The sequence below is a fragment of the Drosophila subpulchrella genome, unplaced genomic scaffold, assembly GCF_014743375.2.
Source record: "Drosophila subpulchrella strain 33 F10 #4 breed RU33 unplaced genomic scaffold, RU_Dsub_v1.1 Primary Assembly Seq25, whole genome shotgun sequence".
Lineage (NCBI taxonomy): Eukaryota > Metazoa > Arthropoda > Insecta > Diptera > Drosophilidae > Drosophila > Drosophila subpulchrella.
The window spans coordinates 589,149-605,038 of NW_023665555.1; the positions used below are offsets into that span (position 1 = coordinate 589,149).

General features: G+C 39.5%; 1 protein-coding gene across 6 annotated transcripts in view; it reads left to right on the forward strand.

Annotated features, from left to right (window-relative positions):
• The window catches only part of LOC119559595 (G protein-coupled receptor kinase 1), a 468,201-nt gene that overhangs the window by 276,746 nt on the left and 175,565 nt on the right, over positions 1-15,890 (forward strand). For 5 of the 6 annotated variants that reach the window (XM_037872611.1, XM_037872614.1, XM_037872609.1 and 2 more), the window contains one exon: positions 2,709-2,760. The exons of the other annotated variant lie outside the window; for it this stretch is intronic. In XM_037872611.1, coding sequence (XP_037728539.1) covers positions 2,709-2,760 — 52 coding nt within the window. The remainder of the gene's footprint in view (positions 1-2,708; positions 2,761-15,890) is intronic. 6 annotated transcript variants of the gene reach the window in all.

Consider the following 15,890-nt stretch of genomic DNA (forward strand, 5'->3'; position numbering starts at 1 on the left):
CGATCCATTGTGTCCGACTATTTGACCAAAAATCACATTTTAACCATCAACCACTTCCCGTATTCACCTGATATGGCACCGTGCGACTTCTACCTTTTCGGAAAAATGCATTTGCCGACGAAAGGAAAGCGTTATGCAGACGTAGAGGCCATTCAAACGGCTTGCACCGGCATACTGGCGGCCATAACGGGCAATGAGCTAAAACACTCGTTCGACATGCTTTTGGACCGTGCAAAACGCTGTATTAAAGCAGAAGGAGACTATTTTAAATAAAAAAAATTGATTTTGCCGAAAAAACTATTTGTTCTGCTTTTTTTTTTTAAAAGTCCTGTTTACTTTGGAACTCACCTTGTAGATACGGTAGGTCTGCGCTAGTATACGAATGCCGCGTAGCCCAGCTCGCTCGCGTCACCGAGTATGTTCAGCTCTGCTGAGGCATGAAAAAATTCCACTCCATAACACCGTGGTATGCTAAATTGGCTGACCTACGTCGTCGTCACTTATTGGCTTGTACCATTCTGTTATTTTTTGCCATAATGATTGAAGAATTAGTTTGACTATAAGGGAATAATCGGAAAGGATTGCGATCGGATCGAAGATTGACATAGCGACTCGAAGCACTTCTCTTCGTGGGTATCTGGGAATCAAAAAATAGTGTTAAATAAATATTTTGGAATAAGAACGAAATCCTGAACACATCGCTGTGGGTGTGCCGGGTCTTTTCCAATTCCTTTTGGTAGTGGGAGAAATCCTTCTTGTCAAATCGCCAGGTCATTCGCAATATCTTTTGGTATTGAGAGAAATCCTTTTTGTCAAAGCGCACCGAATTAGACGCAGCTTCGGCAAATACTTTTTTAAAGGTACTAGAGTTGAAAACAAATTTTCTTAGCTCGAGGCCAAACCGTTAATGGATTTAAACTATTTCTACAGTGATCCTTACAGCCTAATCTTTAGACGAACAACAATAGTACAAAGTAGTCTACGTAATGGTTCTTTATTATGGCATCGATGGGTTATCGAAAAGTCTCAAGTGCGTTTCATACTCAAGTGCGTTTCGGTGTTTTACATATTCAGCTGAAGCTGGTGAACATTTGTCGGTCAAGGATTTCATCCAAGGAATTCGTTGGACAGGCCAATCTTCTTCGCGTAGCATGACTTGATAGAAGATATCGCCTGCGCACACACCGATATCTTTCTGTCTAAAATTCATTAGAACCTTGACTAACTGCCATTCATCTGGTCCACTCGTAAGCGTTGAATTCAGGGACTCCCCTTCTGTTTCTGCTACCACGTCGAACACAATCATCAGCTTCTCTGGTTTGTTGGGGTTTTGGTTTCTCCAAACCATTGCAATTTCAGATTTTCTCTCGGTCCCTGCAATTCTAACGCTTCGACTAGAGACTCGATAATTAGCGTTACGACGGACCCTTCGTCTAGAGCAACTTTATATATTTTGAAGCTCACTGATACGATAGATCTGGCTCTTTACAAGTTTCTCAGGCCTTCTCAAATTCTGCTTCAGGGACTCTAATATATTTCTCCTGTATATTAGAAAACACTCGAAGGTTTCTCTGGCTCGGACTTTCAAAGCCTTCTAAAGGCGCAACTGATTTTGCCTGTCATAGTATCCATATTAATTGGTTGTCATCAGGAAAACTACATCAAACATCGGCAATTGCTCCGGAGAGCCATCGAATTCCTGTAAGTCGCAGAATTTTTGGTAAGGCATCGGAGCGACGACGTGCTGGAAATTTTGCACTCCTACGTGTTGTTAAAAGTTTTTTTTATGTCTTTTCCTAACGGCTCGTTTTGTCCATCTGGGTTTGGTACATCGGGTGCGATTGTCGCCACAGGTCCAACATGGAATTGGTCCCTTATTGGTAATCGTTAGTTGGATCACCCGCCACCGTATCAAGATTCCGTGCATCCGCAGTTTCGAGTTCTTTGCAGTCCTCATGGGACTGGCGCCCTAGTTGCGCTTGCCTCGCTCGTTGTTTCCTAGCTCTAGTTAACCTCACCAGTAACAACTATTCGCTTCTCTTGTGGGTTCCGTTACTTCTCCTAATATATGCTATTCTCCCTGTACCATAGAGACGTGACCCGTACCTACACGTTTATCTTTTTGGTCCGAGCGCGGAGGTTGAATGCTTCTCCGTGTGGAGTTATGTGGGTTTCATTTCCTGCTTAAAATAAAAATGTTAGCCTTATTAACTTCAAAATCTTAAGTACCTACGCTTCGTCTTTTCTGGGATGCTCGAAACTTTACATGTGTGACCGTTTTTTAATTTGTATAAATATAGTAACAAGTTCTGAACCAACAAGGTTATTATCTACAACATGACCTGAGTATCGTAACTTTTTAGGACTTAGATATATAATTTGACGTTTTAAATGTAAAAAAATTTTTTTTTTTTATTTTCACAGCAACAGTTTACTCTTCCTTAAATGTTCGGTTACATTACCGTCACTACAGTTTGGGGGCGGTCGCTGCATTAAAGTTTTACGCGCCAATAAAATTCCACCTGGCGCAATTGAAAGTATGTCAAATGGAAAAAGGTTAACAGGAATAACTGGTAGCCGATATCCCCATTGTTTTAGTCTTAATCTCTGTTTTATATGGATGTGTTGTAGCCTTTTATTTTAAAAACTAAGTTTAAGCAATAGACGTTCAACTGTCTTAATAATATATACGTTTTTTCACTTTTTAGCGATAAATTTACCAGGTTTTGCCAGTGGAAAAACTTGGAACTAAACTTACAAGTACGTATAATATTAGTGTAGTATTAGTATTTGTAGTATAACACTAGCTAACAAAATCAAATCTATGAAATTTTCCAAAGCCGTATGGCAGTTTCTTTTAGATCCAAAAATGTCCTTTTAATCTTTTGTCGGTTAAGTTTAAAATATAACACTTTCGAACTTTAACGTATTTAGTCGTATATCTTGAATTTGGGTTTGGGGTAGACACGATTCCGGGAAAACTATGAATCAGATCATTTTGATTTTAATACTCGTTACTTGAGAGTCTATTGTGTGCAACTGGTAGAGGAAAGCTCGTAGAGTAAAAGGGTATGTTGTATTCGGTGAAAAATATATAACAGGTAGAAGCGTTTCCAACCCTACAAGGTATATAAGGTATGTTTCCAAATTTTAAGACACTCTTAAATTTAAACATACAATTTATTATATATATTTTCTCTCATTATTTTTCATTTTTACAATGTAAACGAATAAAAAATGCTCTCTTATAGAAATCCCACCTCTCGCTATTGACTTTTTTTTCGACTTGAAACTAATAATACATTTTTTTGAGATATAAAATGCCGCGTGGTAGTTTATGGACAAGTAAAGAGTAAAAATTAATAGGATCATATGAGTTATCCGAATTTTTTTGAAGAATCCTCAAAACAATAATATAAAAAAAGCAAATTGGCCTTACTATACATTAGCATTATTTTTACATTTTATAGTCTATACTTTAATCGACTGGCTGTTATATAGCTGCCATAGGAACGATCGGAAAATTGGTGGGAAAATAATATGAAACAAATTATAGCTTCGGTGTTTTTTGACATATTATCTTATACAATTGGGAATAAAATTTTTTGTATTTTTAAGTTTAATAATTATACCTGCAAGGGTATACAAAATCGTATTTAAACGGACAGGCGGACAGACGCTTGTATAATAAATAACGAATAACGGATGTAAATAAAAGATAGGTTAAGAGTTTCACTAGTCGAAAAATCGTATTCTTTGTAGTGTGACCGAAGTTTTAAAAGTTCACCCGCGATGCATGTGGCATGGTCTTACTATCAAGCAGCTGGGCTTGTTGCCAAACGGAAAATAAATCCATTGGAGCAATTTAAAAAAGAAGAGTCTGCTCGTGCACAAAGAAATTAAAATAAAAACAAGAAAGAACGCTATAGTCGAGTGCCTCGACTATCAGATACCCGTTACTCAGCTAAAGGGACCAAAGGGAAATGGAAATAAGCAAGCAGCAAAGCAAGACTGAAATGCGCCACCTACCGGCGGTAGACAGATTTAAGCGTTATGGGCGTTAGGGTGGGCGTGGAAAATTTTTTTTTTGGTCAATCGATAGGTATTGACGAGACCGATACAGTTCAGTTAAAATTTTGTATCTAGCATGAAAATTGTGGGCGCCACAGGCTTGGGCGGTTTGTGGGCGTTAGAGTGGGCGTGGCATACTCGCGTATCAAAATTGCGCTGCGTACAAAGGTTCGGAATCTAAATCTGAAATCCTGATTCTATATCTTTGATAGTTTCCGAGATATCCACGTTCATATTTACGATTTTTTGAAGTTTGGGGGCGGTTTGTGGGCGATAAAGTGGGCGTGGCAAACTTTTTTTTAAGTCAATCGATAGGTATTGATGAGAACAATACATTTCAGTTAAAATTTTTATTCTAGCATCAAAACTGTAGGAGCAACAGTTTTGGGCGGTTTGTGGGCGTAAAAGTGGGCGTGGCACTCTACTGAAACAAACTTGCGCTGCGTAAGAAGCTCAGGAATCTGCACGCCAAATCTCAATAGCCTAGCTCTCATAGTTTCCAAGATCTCAGCGTTCATCCGGACAGACAGACGGACAGACGGACAGACGAACAGACGGACAGACGGACATGGCTAGATCGACTCGGCTAGTGATCCTGATCAAGAATATATATACTTTATGGGGTCGGAAACGCTTCCTTCTGCCTGTTACATACTTTCCGACGAATCTAGTATACCCTTTTACTCTACGAGTAACGGGTATAATAAATTAAATGTTCAACGAATGTTTTTACTTATGTAAATTAAATTAAATTTAAAGCTTCCTTAACGTCCCACGAATGCTTTGCCATCTTTCCCGCGCCACCGCAGTCCAGCTCCGAATCCCAATGGGCATATTGGACCTTGAGGAAGTGGGAGCCGGATTTGGGACGGGGTTGATCCGCTGATGATGCAGGAAGTCGCCCAGCATCCTGACAGTGGCTGGCCATGGCTTCTCCAACTGTTCCTTAGCGGGCGCCCTATTTTCCTCCTCCCTATAGAAGCCAGCGGGTCCTCCAGCTTCGCTTATGCTGCCAAGTAGCTGGTGGTTATGGTGTACGGAGCCGTCTTCGGAGATCATATTACTGGTGGTTCTGCTAAAAAGATTTTTCTATTAGTACAACGGAACTAAATTATTTCGGCCAGATCTTACTTTCTTTGTGAGGACACGCCCGGCAGGATGTCCATGTAGAGAGCGAAGGCCCACTCGGCATGTTCCTTCCCACTGGGATTTTCTAGTGGATCTCCTCCAGCACTTAAACTATTCTGCGGATTTGCCCTGTCGTGGTATTGCTTCCTGTCGGTCAAGTCCCACAATAATGGGCAACAGCTTGGATTAGGGGTCCTTTTTCATCTGCACTGACCTCCTTTAACCGTTTTTGGGGTTTTTCTTCCATTTAAAATTTTTAAATTCCCCACCGCTTCTGCACGAACACCGCCAAAGATTAAATTTCTTATTCTTTGGGCCGTGGCTAACGGCGTACATTCAAAATTCACTCCCGAAATCTGGAATTTTTTCTGGTATTTCCTCAGCTCATCTGAGTATCGCGCTGAAAAACAGACCGACGAAAAGCTTTAGCCGCCTGTTTGCCTCTCGCTCACTCCTATAGTTAGCTCGCGGTTTTCGTCGATGTGAGTACTAGGCTTTAACTTAAAAGTTAGTGTTGAACATAATCATAATACCTTTTACTCTTATGGACAATAAAGAGGAATTAGTTATAATTTGTTAACTCAGCACACCTGTTCGTAGCTGAAACGAAATATAACTACAAAAAAGTATCGTGCGTTTAATTGTTATGTATAATCATAAGAGTGGCAAATTCGTTATCTTCCCCATTTACATTTGATGACGACGTGATGGTCGTTTTAATCGGAGTCTGCATTTAGGTTTCGCTATTGTTTAATATCGTTAAAACAAAAAGCATTCTGGTTTTTGCTGTCGCTTGGGGGTATTTGGTCACAAACACACGCACATACATTACGCTATAATTTTTACATTTTCAGGCACAGGTTCAGACAATATATGGTTTAAAAGGTCCCGTTTCTTAAATATGAGTCCGAACATTCGATTTAGAGAAACAAATAAAATGCACATTTGCCTCAACTGTTTGCGCGAGGGGCATAGTTTGCAGCAATGTAAATCGACTCATTGTCGATATTGTCGGAAGAAGCACCACTCGTTGTTGCATATGACTCCGGATCGACCCGTACCATCTACCTCATTTTCATCTCCAACACCCGACGCACTCTTAAGCTGTCAATCATTACCATATATGTACTGCAGTATCATGCTCACATTTATAAACGCATCATTACTTAACGCACCTTCAACAAAAACCTCAAAAATTATGCCGACGGATTACGTGTTGCTTCCAACTGTTATAATCTACGTAAATATTAAAGTTGGTGCATTTATGCCTTGTCGAGCCATCTTAGACTCAGCCTCTCAGTCAAACTTTATAACTTCGCGTCTGGCTAGTCAATTAAATTTGAAACATAAACATTTGCATACACTCATTTCTGGGATCGGTGAATCTTCCATGAACTCGGATAAGGCAGTCGATATTCTAGCGCAATCACGGGATTAGCATTTGAGCGTCATTCACAGCATTCATAGCATCACCAATTAGCATTAGATAAAGGACGAGTTAAAAGAGTTCTGTCCACCTTTATCGAAAAATTGAGTGTCACAGCACAGTATGAAAAAAGATGTACGATCATAGAAAATTATAAGAAAAAAAATCGCCACTGCGCGAAGCGCACAGTAGTAGTACTACTGGCCATGGCAAAGTAGTGCGATTCTCAGCACTTAGGTAGGTATTGATCACTAAAATAAATTTAAATTTACACTGATACAAAATCTTTAAAAATAAGATCACCAGACAGACTTTATCGTTATGGGCCTTAGAGTGAGCGTGGAACTCCGCCAGAACAAACTTGGGCTGCTTAAAATATGTACGTTTAATGATTTTATTGTTTCCGAGATCTCAACGTATAGGAAAAATATTGACTTGCTAACAGTGGCGGATCCAGAGACGATTCATGGGGGGGGAAATTGAACTTATTCTTCGATTTGGGGTTCAAACTTATTATTGCGAGAGAAATACAGTACAAATTATAAAACAAAAATATTATTTGGTGAGAAGAGTGTCACTGTTGTATTTTCATTTTTTTATTGCAGAGAATATTTTTCTATCAAACAAGTAATATTTTCAGGTTCTGTGGTTCCAAGGGGGGGGGAAATTTCCCTAATTTCCCCCCCCCCCCCCCCCCCCCCCGTGGATCCGCCACTGCTTGCTAATGACTCTATATACCCTTTAGGGCCAAAAACGCTTTGTTCTACCTGTTACATACTTTTCGACGAATACAATATACGAGTATCGGTTATAAAAAATAAAATAATCTAACCCATAACATCAGTCCGTTCGCGAAATAATTTTTGTTTAATGTGGCATATTTATCATTACAGTATGTTGCTCGTAACAATCATCCTGTTATCATGATTTTTCCTAACATGATTTTTCTAAGTACCAACGCCACCACCACCAATTATGGGCAAAAGTTTTTTTTTCAGATTTTTTCAGCTTTTTTTCTGATTCCTTAAAAACGGTTCTAACGATTACAAATAAAATGTTAATATGTTTATTTTAGAATTTTACATGTAATGTAAAAAAAATCAAGAAATTGTATTTATTTAGTAGATTGTACATTTTCGTCACAAAATATGATATCAGAACTTTTGTTTGCGGAAGGTGCGATCGTCACTACATTTTTACCTCGTTAAGAGGTGTTTCTGTTTGATATAGATATATATAAATATAACCAAAAACAAGAGAGATACTTGTTACTCAAAAGCGCCACCCGTCGTTCATTCCTATCGGCTGTTTACGAGACTTCACTGCATGAATATATCTCCCTCCCTCTCGCACTCTATTGAATTTGATAATTATTTATTATTGTTTGGTTATAACTTTTAAAGGAATGGTTAGATTTGAATACATTTTGGCATGTAGGTGTGTATTGATAATAAGAACAAAATCGTATTTAAACGGACAGGCGGACAGACGGACGGACGGACAAACGGACATGGCTAGATCGACTAGTCTAGTGAAGCTGATACATATACTTTATGGGGTCGGAAACGCTTGCTTTTACCTGCTTTTACCCTCTTACTCTACGAATAACGGGTGTAAATAAAATATATGTACATTTGGAGGCAGCAAAAGAGCCCCGGTCACGAAATACCTATGCACGCTCCAAGAGGCGGAGCTAGCGTACAATTTGGAGACACTGCAGCAAACGCTCTAGCCAGAGAAAATTCTCAGGAGCGACAAAATACTGATGATCACGCAAATTGGCGTTCACTCGAGGAAATTCGAAAATCGTATCTCTCTCTCTCTCTCCATCGGTATAAAAACTTTGGCTTGACTAAGTTAGGTTCTATTCTGGCTTATCAATAAACTAGTTGAATTTTTAACTTAAAAGTTAGTGTTGAACATAATCATAATACCTTTTACTCTTATGGACAATAAAGAGTTAAAGAGGAATTAGTTATAATATGTTAACTCAGCACATCTATTCGTAGCTGAATCGAAATATAACTACAAAACATGAGTTGCCGTTATCGTAATCAACTGTGTGATTGTCGTACAGACATAGCTTACACCCAGAAAAAAATCGGTTCGAAGCGTTCAAAAATCAAGACCAAACGGGGTCAAAAAGTGCGTAAGCCCGTTTGTTGACAGTTCATGAACGGTCGTTCGTAAAATTTGACCGAAATTTCGAGAGTGGTTTCCGAACGAATGTGGTTAGTTTATGGACACTTTTGAACAGAACGTTCTTGACAAAAGAATGGTTGGTAAATAATCCTAATCGCCGTAATAAAAACCGTTTATACAGTTTTGTTTTTGTATATTTTTATTGGTCAGTGGGTGCATATTTAATTCTAAAAAACACTTTGCATTTGTTAAGGGGATAAATGTGAAAAGGTAGGGAATATATGTCATCGAATGTCTTAATACTTATAGAAGAAATAAAAATAATAAGTATTTTACCTTATTAAGAACTTTTGATTTGGAAATGTTGACAAATGTTGTTCCGTATTTGTTGACGTATTTAAAGTAGAACAAGGAAGAACGCTGTAGTCGAGTACCTCGACTATCAGATACCCGTTACTCAGCTAAAGGGACCAAAGGGAAATGGAGATATGCAAGCAGCAAAGGGCGTGTTACTCTGCTGAAACAAACTTGCACTGCGCAGAAATCTCAGAAATCTGCATGCCTAACCCCAGTATTGTAGCTCTTATAGTTTCCGAGATCTCAGCATTCATACGGACAGACGGACAGCGGAAAGACGGACATGGCTATCATGATCCTGATCAAGAATATATATACTTAATGGGGTCGGAAACGCTACTAAAACAAATCTGTTTTCACACTTTTTTTTAAGGTGGCTGAATAGCTTTGCTATAGAAGACTCTAACATACTATTTAGTGTACTTGTTTCAACATTTTGGCACTTTGCACAGTAAACAAGCATCAACCATGTGGGGAAAAATCATCGATTTTGATAGACTTTAACCCGTCTATCGCAGCTTTTTCATGAACGGCGTTCGATACCTGAGAACAATTTTCGCAATTTGGCAGCGACTAGTTCGTCGGTATAAAAAGTGAGAACTAACAAGGAAGACCGCTATAGTCGAGTACCTCGATTATCAGATACCCGTTACTCAGCTAAAGGGATTAAAGGAAAATGGAGATATGGAAGCAGCAAAGCGAGATTGAAATGCGCCACCTACCGGCGGTAGACACACTTAAGTTTTTTTTTGGATCAATCGATAGGTATTGACGAGACCAATACATTTCAGTTAAAATTTTGTATCTAGCATGAAAATTGTGGGCGCCACAGGCTTTCGCGGTTTGTGGGAGTTAGAGTGGGCGTGGCAAATTCGCGTAACAAACTTGCGCTGCGCTCAAGCCTACGAAATCTAAATCTGAAATCCCATTTCTCTATCTTTGATATTTTCCGAGATATCCGCGTTCATACTTACGATTTTTTGAAGTTTGTGGGCGGTTTGTGGGCGTACATGTGGGCGTGGCAAACTTTTTTTTGGGTCAATCGATAAGTATGGATGAGAACAATACATTTCAGTGCGTTAGTGGGCGTTAGAGTGGGCGTGGCACTCTACTGAAACAAACTTGCGCTGCGTAAGAAGCTCAGGAATCTGCACGCCAAATCTCAATAGCCTAGCTCTTATAGTTTCCGATATCTCAGCGTTCATCCGGACGGACAGACAGACGGACAGACGGACATGGCTAGATCGACTCGGCTAGTGATCCTGATTAAGAATATATATATTTTATGGGGTCGGAAAAGCTTTCTTCTGCCTGTTACATACTTTCCGACGAATCTAGTATACCCTTTTACTCTACGAGTAACGGGTATAAAAATGGGGAACGAATTTTTCGCAAATCATGAAAAATGTTCTTAATGTTTTTCGTTTTTTTTTCTGGGTGTAGGTGTAAAAATAACAAGGATGAGCGTTACAGTCGAGAGCCTCGACTATTATAACTTACTTAGGTAACCAATTTAACTTATTAATAATGACAAAGAGCCCCGGAAGAGTGCGCTAAGGCGACTATTATATATATACACCAAGAAACAAAAGCCTGCTGTGATGGTCCGATCGTAACGAGTGATATACCAATCGAAAGGTATTTCAAAAAGTAAACTTTAAATATTTTAATTGGTTTGGGAGAAAGAGCAGTAACGTTTAAAACTAATGATTTAAAAATTTTACCTTTTTTGGCTGTTAAATCCAAAACACTTTTCAAAATTTAAACGCAAAACAATAAAAAATGTGCCGATGCTTTGTGCAAGCCCTAAACTAAACTTTTCCAGATATGTCTTCTAGACTCATATTCCCAGAAGTTTGGAAGGAATCTTTTATCATTACACGTCATTAAAAAGGGAGCAAATCGTATATTATAAACTACAGCGGTATTGTAAAACTGAGCGCGCTTCCCAAGTTTTTTGAACAGCTAATTACCGCTCAGCTACACCACCAAAGCAGCTCATTAATTTCCCCGACTCAGCATGGCATTATGGAACGAAGGTCAACGTCTACGAATCTTCTTGTATTTACTTTTGTCATCAGAATCGCTTTTTATACCCTTGCAAAGGGTATATTGGTTTCAGTCAGAAGTTTGCAACGCAGTGAAGGAGTCGTTTCCGACCCCATAAAGTATATATATTCTTGATCAGCATGACTAGACGAGTCGATCTAGCCATGTCCGTCTGTCCGCCCGTTTCTACGCAAACTAGTCTCTCAGTTTTAAAGTTATCGGGCTGAAACTTTCCCAAAAGTCATATATCTTTTGCAGGTAGTATAAAAGTCGGAACCAGCCGCATCGGACAACTATATCTTATAGCTCCCAAAGGTATTATCGGGAAAAAATTAAAAAAATGATATATTTGGTGTTTTTTAACATATAACCTCCAAAGTTTGGAAATAACATTTTGTAATTAGTTTTGAATTTCGAATTAAATTTTATCAAACACGGGCGACTATATCATATAGCTGCCATAGGAACAATCGGAAAATTGGTGGTAAAATAATATGAAACAAATTATAGCTTCGGTGTTTTTTTAACATATGACCTCCTACGCTTGGAAATAACATTTTTTAATTATTTCTGAATTTGAAATTTTTTTTATCAATATCGGACGACTATATCATATAGCTGCCATAGGATTGATCGGAAAATAATATGAAACAAATCATAGTTTCGGTGTTTTTGACATATTATCTTATACTATTGGGAATATCATATTTTGTATTTTTAAATTTAATAATTATAACTGCAAGGGTATACAAACTTCGGCATGCCGAAGTTAACTTCCTTCTTGCTAAAATAATAATCAAACTGATGTAATTTTTACGGACTTCAGTAAGGCATTCGATTTCGTGAACCCCTACAGCCAGCTTACGATCACAACCATTTCAGCGAAAGTAAAGCAATCAAGTTCTCCGATTTGTCGCAATCGGATATTTTGGGTGACGGGCAGTCACGCATTATACTTTTGGTGGGGCAAACACACAATATCACTGAGCTAGCCGCAGCATTTTCGTAGCCAGCAAACAGTAAATAAGTTCCTTACAACTAGTTTCTGTAAAAAAAAAACTTCGTAGTTTTATAAATTACACCAGTTGAAAAAATAGAATCGTCAATATGCTACAACGAATTTCGGTTTTTATGCGTATATTTTAAAGATGGGATTTAGGCACAAAAACAGGCTAAGAAACGTTTTTAAGACTAAAAAATAAATTTTCACCATTAAAAAATATTTATTGTCATATTTTTAATCAGGGACTTCAACTTTAACGGATAAAACGTGATTTTATTATGTAAACTGGTGTTTTTATTTTCAAAGCATAAGTTACCACTACTACACTATTACCTATAGTCCGTCAGTTCTGTTATCTGCGGTACGATTAATTTATATTTGTATATTTTCAGCAACTTTGATAAGCTTCGAAAATCAAGCCCAAATGGATCCAAACATTAGAAACAATATTTTATTTAAACTTACTTACTTGTTTCGACTAAGGGTGGGTCCGTGTCGGAGTGCTTCATTGGAGTCCCGTCCAGGGTGAGGCGATAACTGTTCAGCTATCTTCCCAAGATTACGTTGTATTGCACAATTTTTTATTTTGTATAAAAAGAAACGGTGTCTAGCTTGACCACCCGCAATTGGCCCTGAGGGCAAGCCCTAACAGAACGGTACATTTTGCCAATATCCCTTTTTATTGCTACTGGGTGTGAACGTAACCGAAGAAGAACCTGAAACAGTTTATTCTGAATTACGGGACCCGCCATAATCACATTGTTGAGAGAATATCCAGATAAATTGCCCGCAGGTCAATTTAAAATTATTCGAAGTTTTGTGGTGGACGCAATGCTGAGGCAAGAAGTATCGGCACGACCCGATGTAAGCGGCTGAGACAATGCCCTAAATCGAGGTATTCCTTTATGAATGCCGCATATTGAGCCTTCAGGACTGACCGACGATCCAGCTTTCTCTCTAGGGACAAGAATATACGATGAGCTTGCTGATAGGACTCTCTCAACAGATCAAGATTCAGTTTGGCAGGTAATCGAACAGAATTATCACCAGCTGCCAAACGAGAGACATGCCTTGTCGCCTCGTCCTATGTAGCCCGTATTATTATAGCGAAGGGTAGATCATGAGACGACATTAAGGAGAGGCCATAACCTCCATAAACAACCCAACCCAGGCAAGTCTTCTGAATTAGAGACAATCCAGGAGGATGCTTGATTTGCCCAACGCACAACAGCTCGAAGAAAATGCTGGCTCCAAGTAATGGGTCCACACGCTGGGGAGCATAAAACTTGGGGTCAGCTAACTGTATATTTTGAGGTATGTTCTAGTTTCCGATGTCGACAATGAAGCTAGGCTGTCGGTGCGATTACTGCATTGTAATATAAACCGAGTGAGCATCCGTCACAAAATTAGAATCTCCTATTCCTGTTACAAATGCTGAAGTCCTTATCTTCTGTGTTTGAAGCAGGGTGTGGTGTTTAGATCCGCATGTACGGCAACTACTGGAATTGCATTGCATCACTTGATGACCAGTCATCAATCAATCAATGCGTTGGTAAGGTCAGGATGACTATCTATGACCGTAGTGAACATAGAATAAAACTCACACCACTTCGCATAGCCTCCAAAGAATTTCGGAAGCTCAAAAGGGGGTAGTAAGGTTGCCCTATGTCGAGGCTGATGCTGCTGAGGGCCAAAAGCACCGGTAGTAATACCATCAGCAAATTTTGAGTGCGAAAGCAATTGCGAGGCGGGCTTTAATATTTCCGCCCAAACCGATGATTTAAAAATAACGAGAATGTCATAAAATCTCTCGAGCTCATCATTCTTTGAGCTCATTGAGAAGGTTTCTTGAAGCTCATCAATCATCTCTAGCCTCACGTGAAGGACGGACTTGTCACATAAAGTCAACGTCGCACTTGATAAGGAGTCCACTAGACGCTACACTCTTTTAAATTGTGCAGTTGCCTGGCTCTTTAAAAATATCACCTTGTTTGCATCAGCGGGAACATCTCCAACACTTCCCGTAGCCATGACGACAGCAACAACAAAAACCAGCAGCGGTTTCAGCGGAAAGATGAGCGTAGAGGGGACGAGGGAATAACGGTCCGTTAATTTACTATGTATAACGAAGCTCAAAACTTACATGAATATACAAGGAATGCAAATGAACAAACCGATAGAGCGAGATCGACAGAAATTCATATAATATAAGAGCTTGGAATCGGAGAAATTAATTACTTACTGCGGCTAACTTGACACCTATAAACTGAAATCTTTAAAAAGTAGAAAAAATTTGTATACGTGTTAGTCGTAAAGTGAAGTGGTATAAAAGATTCGTCGGAAAGTATGTAACAGGCAGAAGGAATCGTTTCTGACCCCATAAAGTAAAGCCGTCAGTCCTTACGAACGCTGAGATCTCAAAAACTATAAGAGCTAGAAAGTTGGGACTAAGCATACAGATTATTGGGTTTGCTTCGCAACGCAAGTTTGTTTTATCGGATTGCCTCTCTAACGTCCACAACCACCCATAATGCTAGGTATGCCTGTCTGGTCCACATGTTTTAATATTTTGTAAAATTTTTATTGCGATTTTATTCTTCTTTTTAACAATTATCTTCATGCCAAATATGGTTCATAGTTGACCATTCATTTAAAATTTATAAGCAAATAAAAAAATAGGCGATAGGTGGTGTGTTGGTGTGGTGTGCAATCTCGAAAGCAGCCGATTGGCTGCATTCGTATCTCCATCTCCCTTTCTGAGAATCGGGTATCCGATGGTCGAGGTCAACAACAAATTAAGTATTATTACACATTTTACTCGAAGATTAAAAGGGTATATGTACTAGATTCTTCGGAAAGTATAAAAGAGCTGGGGCGCAGGGGTGGCCTAATCGCTAAAATTGTAGGATCCCAGGGAAACTGGAACGGGCTGCTCCGTGACGTGCGTGGGTGTTTAATGTATTACTTGAAAATATGAACTATTTAAGCCCAGCTTGACTAATGCGCTCCAGAGCGGAGCGGAGACTTAGGGGAAAGATGGAGACGGAAAGCGGCGGGCAGTTCGAGCGAACGAGATGAGACATCTGGATAACACTGCCGCTCGACACGTCTCCAAAAATTAAACGCCCTCTATTTTTCTATGATTGCTCGCTACGAAACTCGTGCGGCTAGCTCAGTAGATTTGTGCGTTCGTTCCACCAAATTTATACTAAACGTGAACGCCCGGTTAACACTAACAACAACTTAGACTTCGTGTTATGAGGAATTTCTTCACGGCTCTGGGTTACAAGATTAATTTATCTTGTGCTGGTGCTTCTTGCGCTGATGCTTCTAGCAGTCCTCCGCTGTTGGTGGGCTCCGTTGCTCCTGATACTTCTGCCGTCACTGGTAGGAGATGACGAAGAGTTAGGAGTTAGTCAAGCATCACCGTCCTCAGACTAGGGTGCAAAGGCGCTGAGCTTTCAAGACAACTTAGCCGTGTATTTTCCCTTAAGGACCTTAGCTACCTGTGTCTGAACTCGGAGACTTATGCTGTCCCGAATGTCTCGACGTAGCGATCTTGCTCCTTAATGACTTTCACGACTGTATCTCCTTGACTTTGACTTGCTTGACGTTGTTCACTCGCGTTCTGATTCTCGATGTCTGATCCAGCTTCCTGCGCTGGCCCGCTTATATAGGGCTCCTGGAGCCGTTAATCATCGACTTCTCATTTTC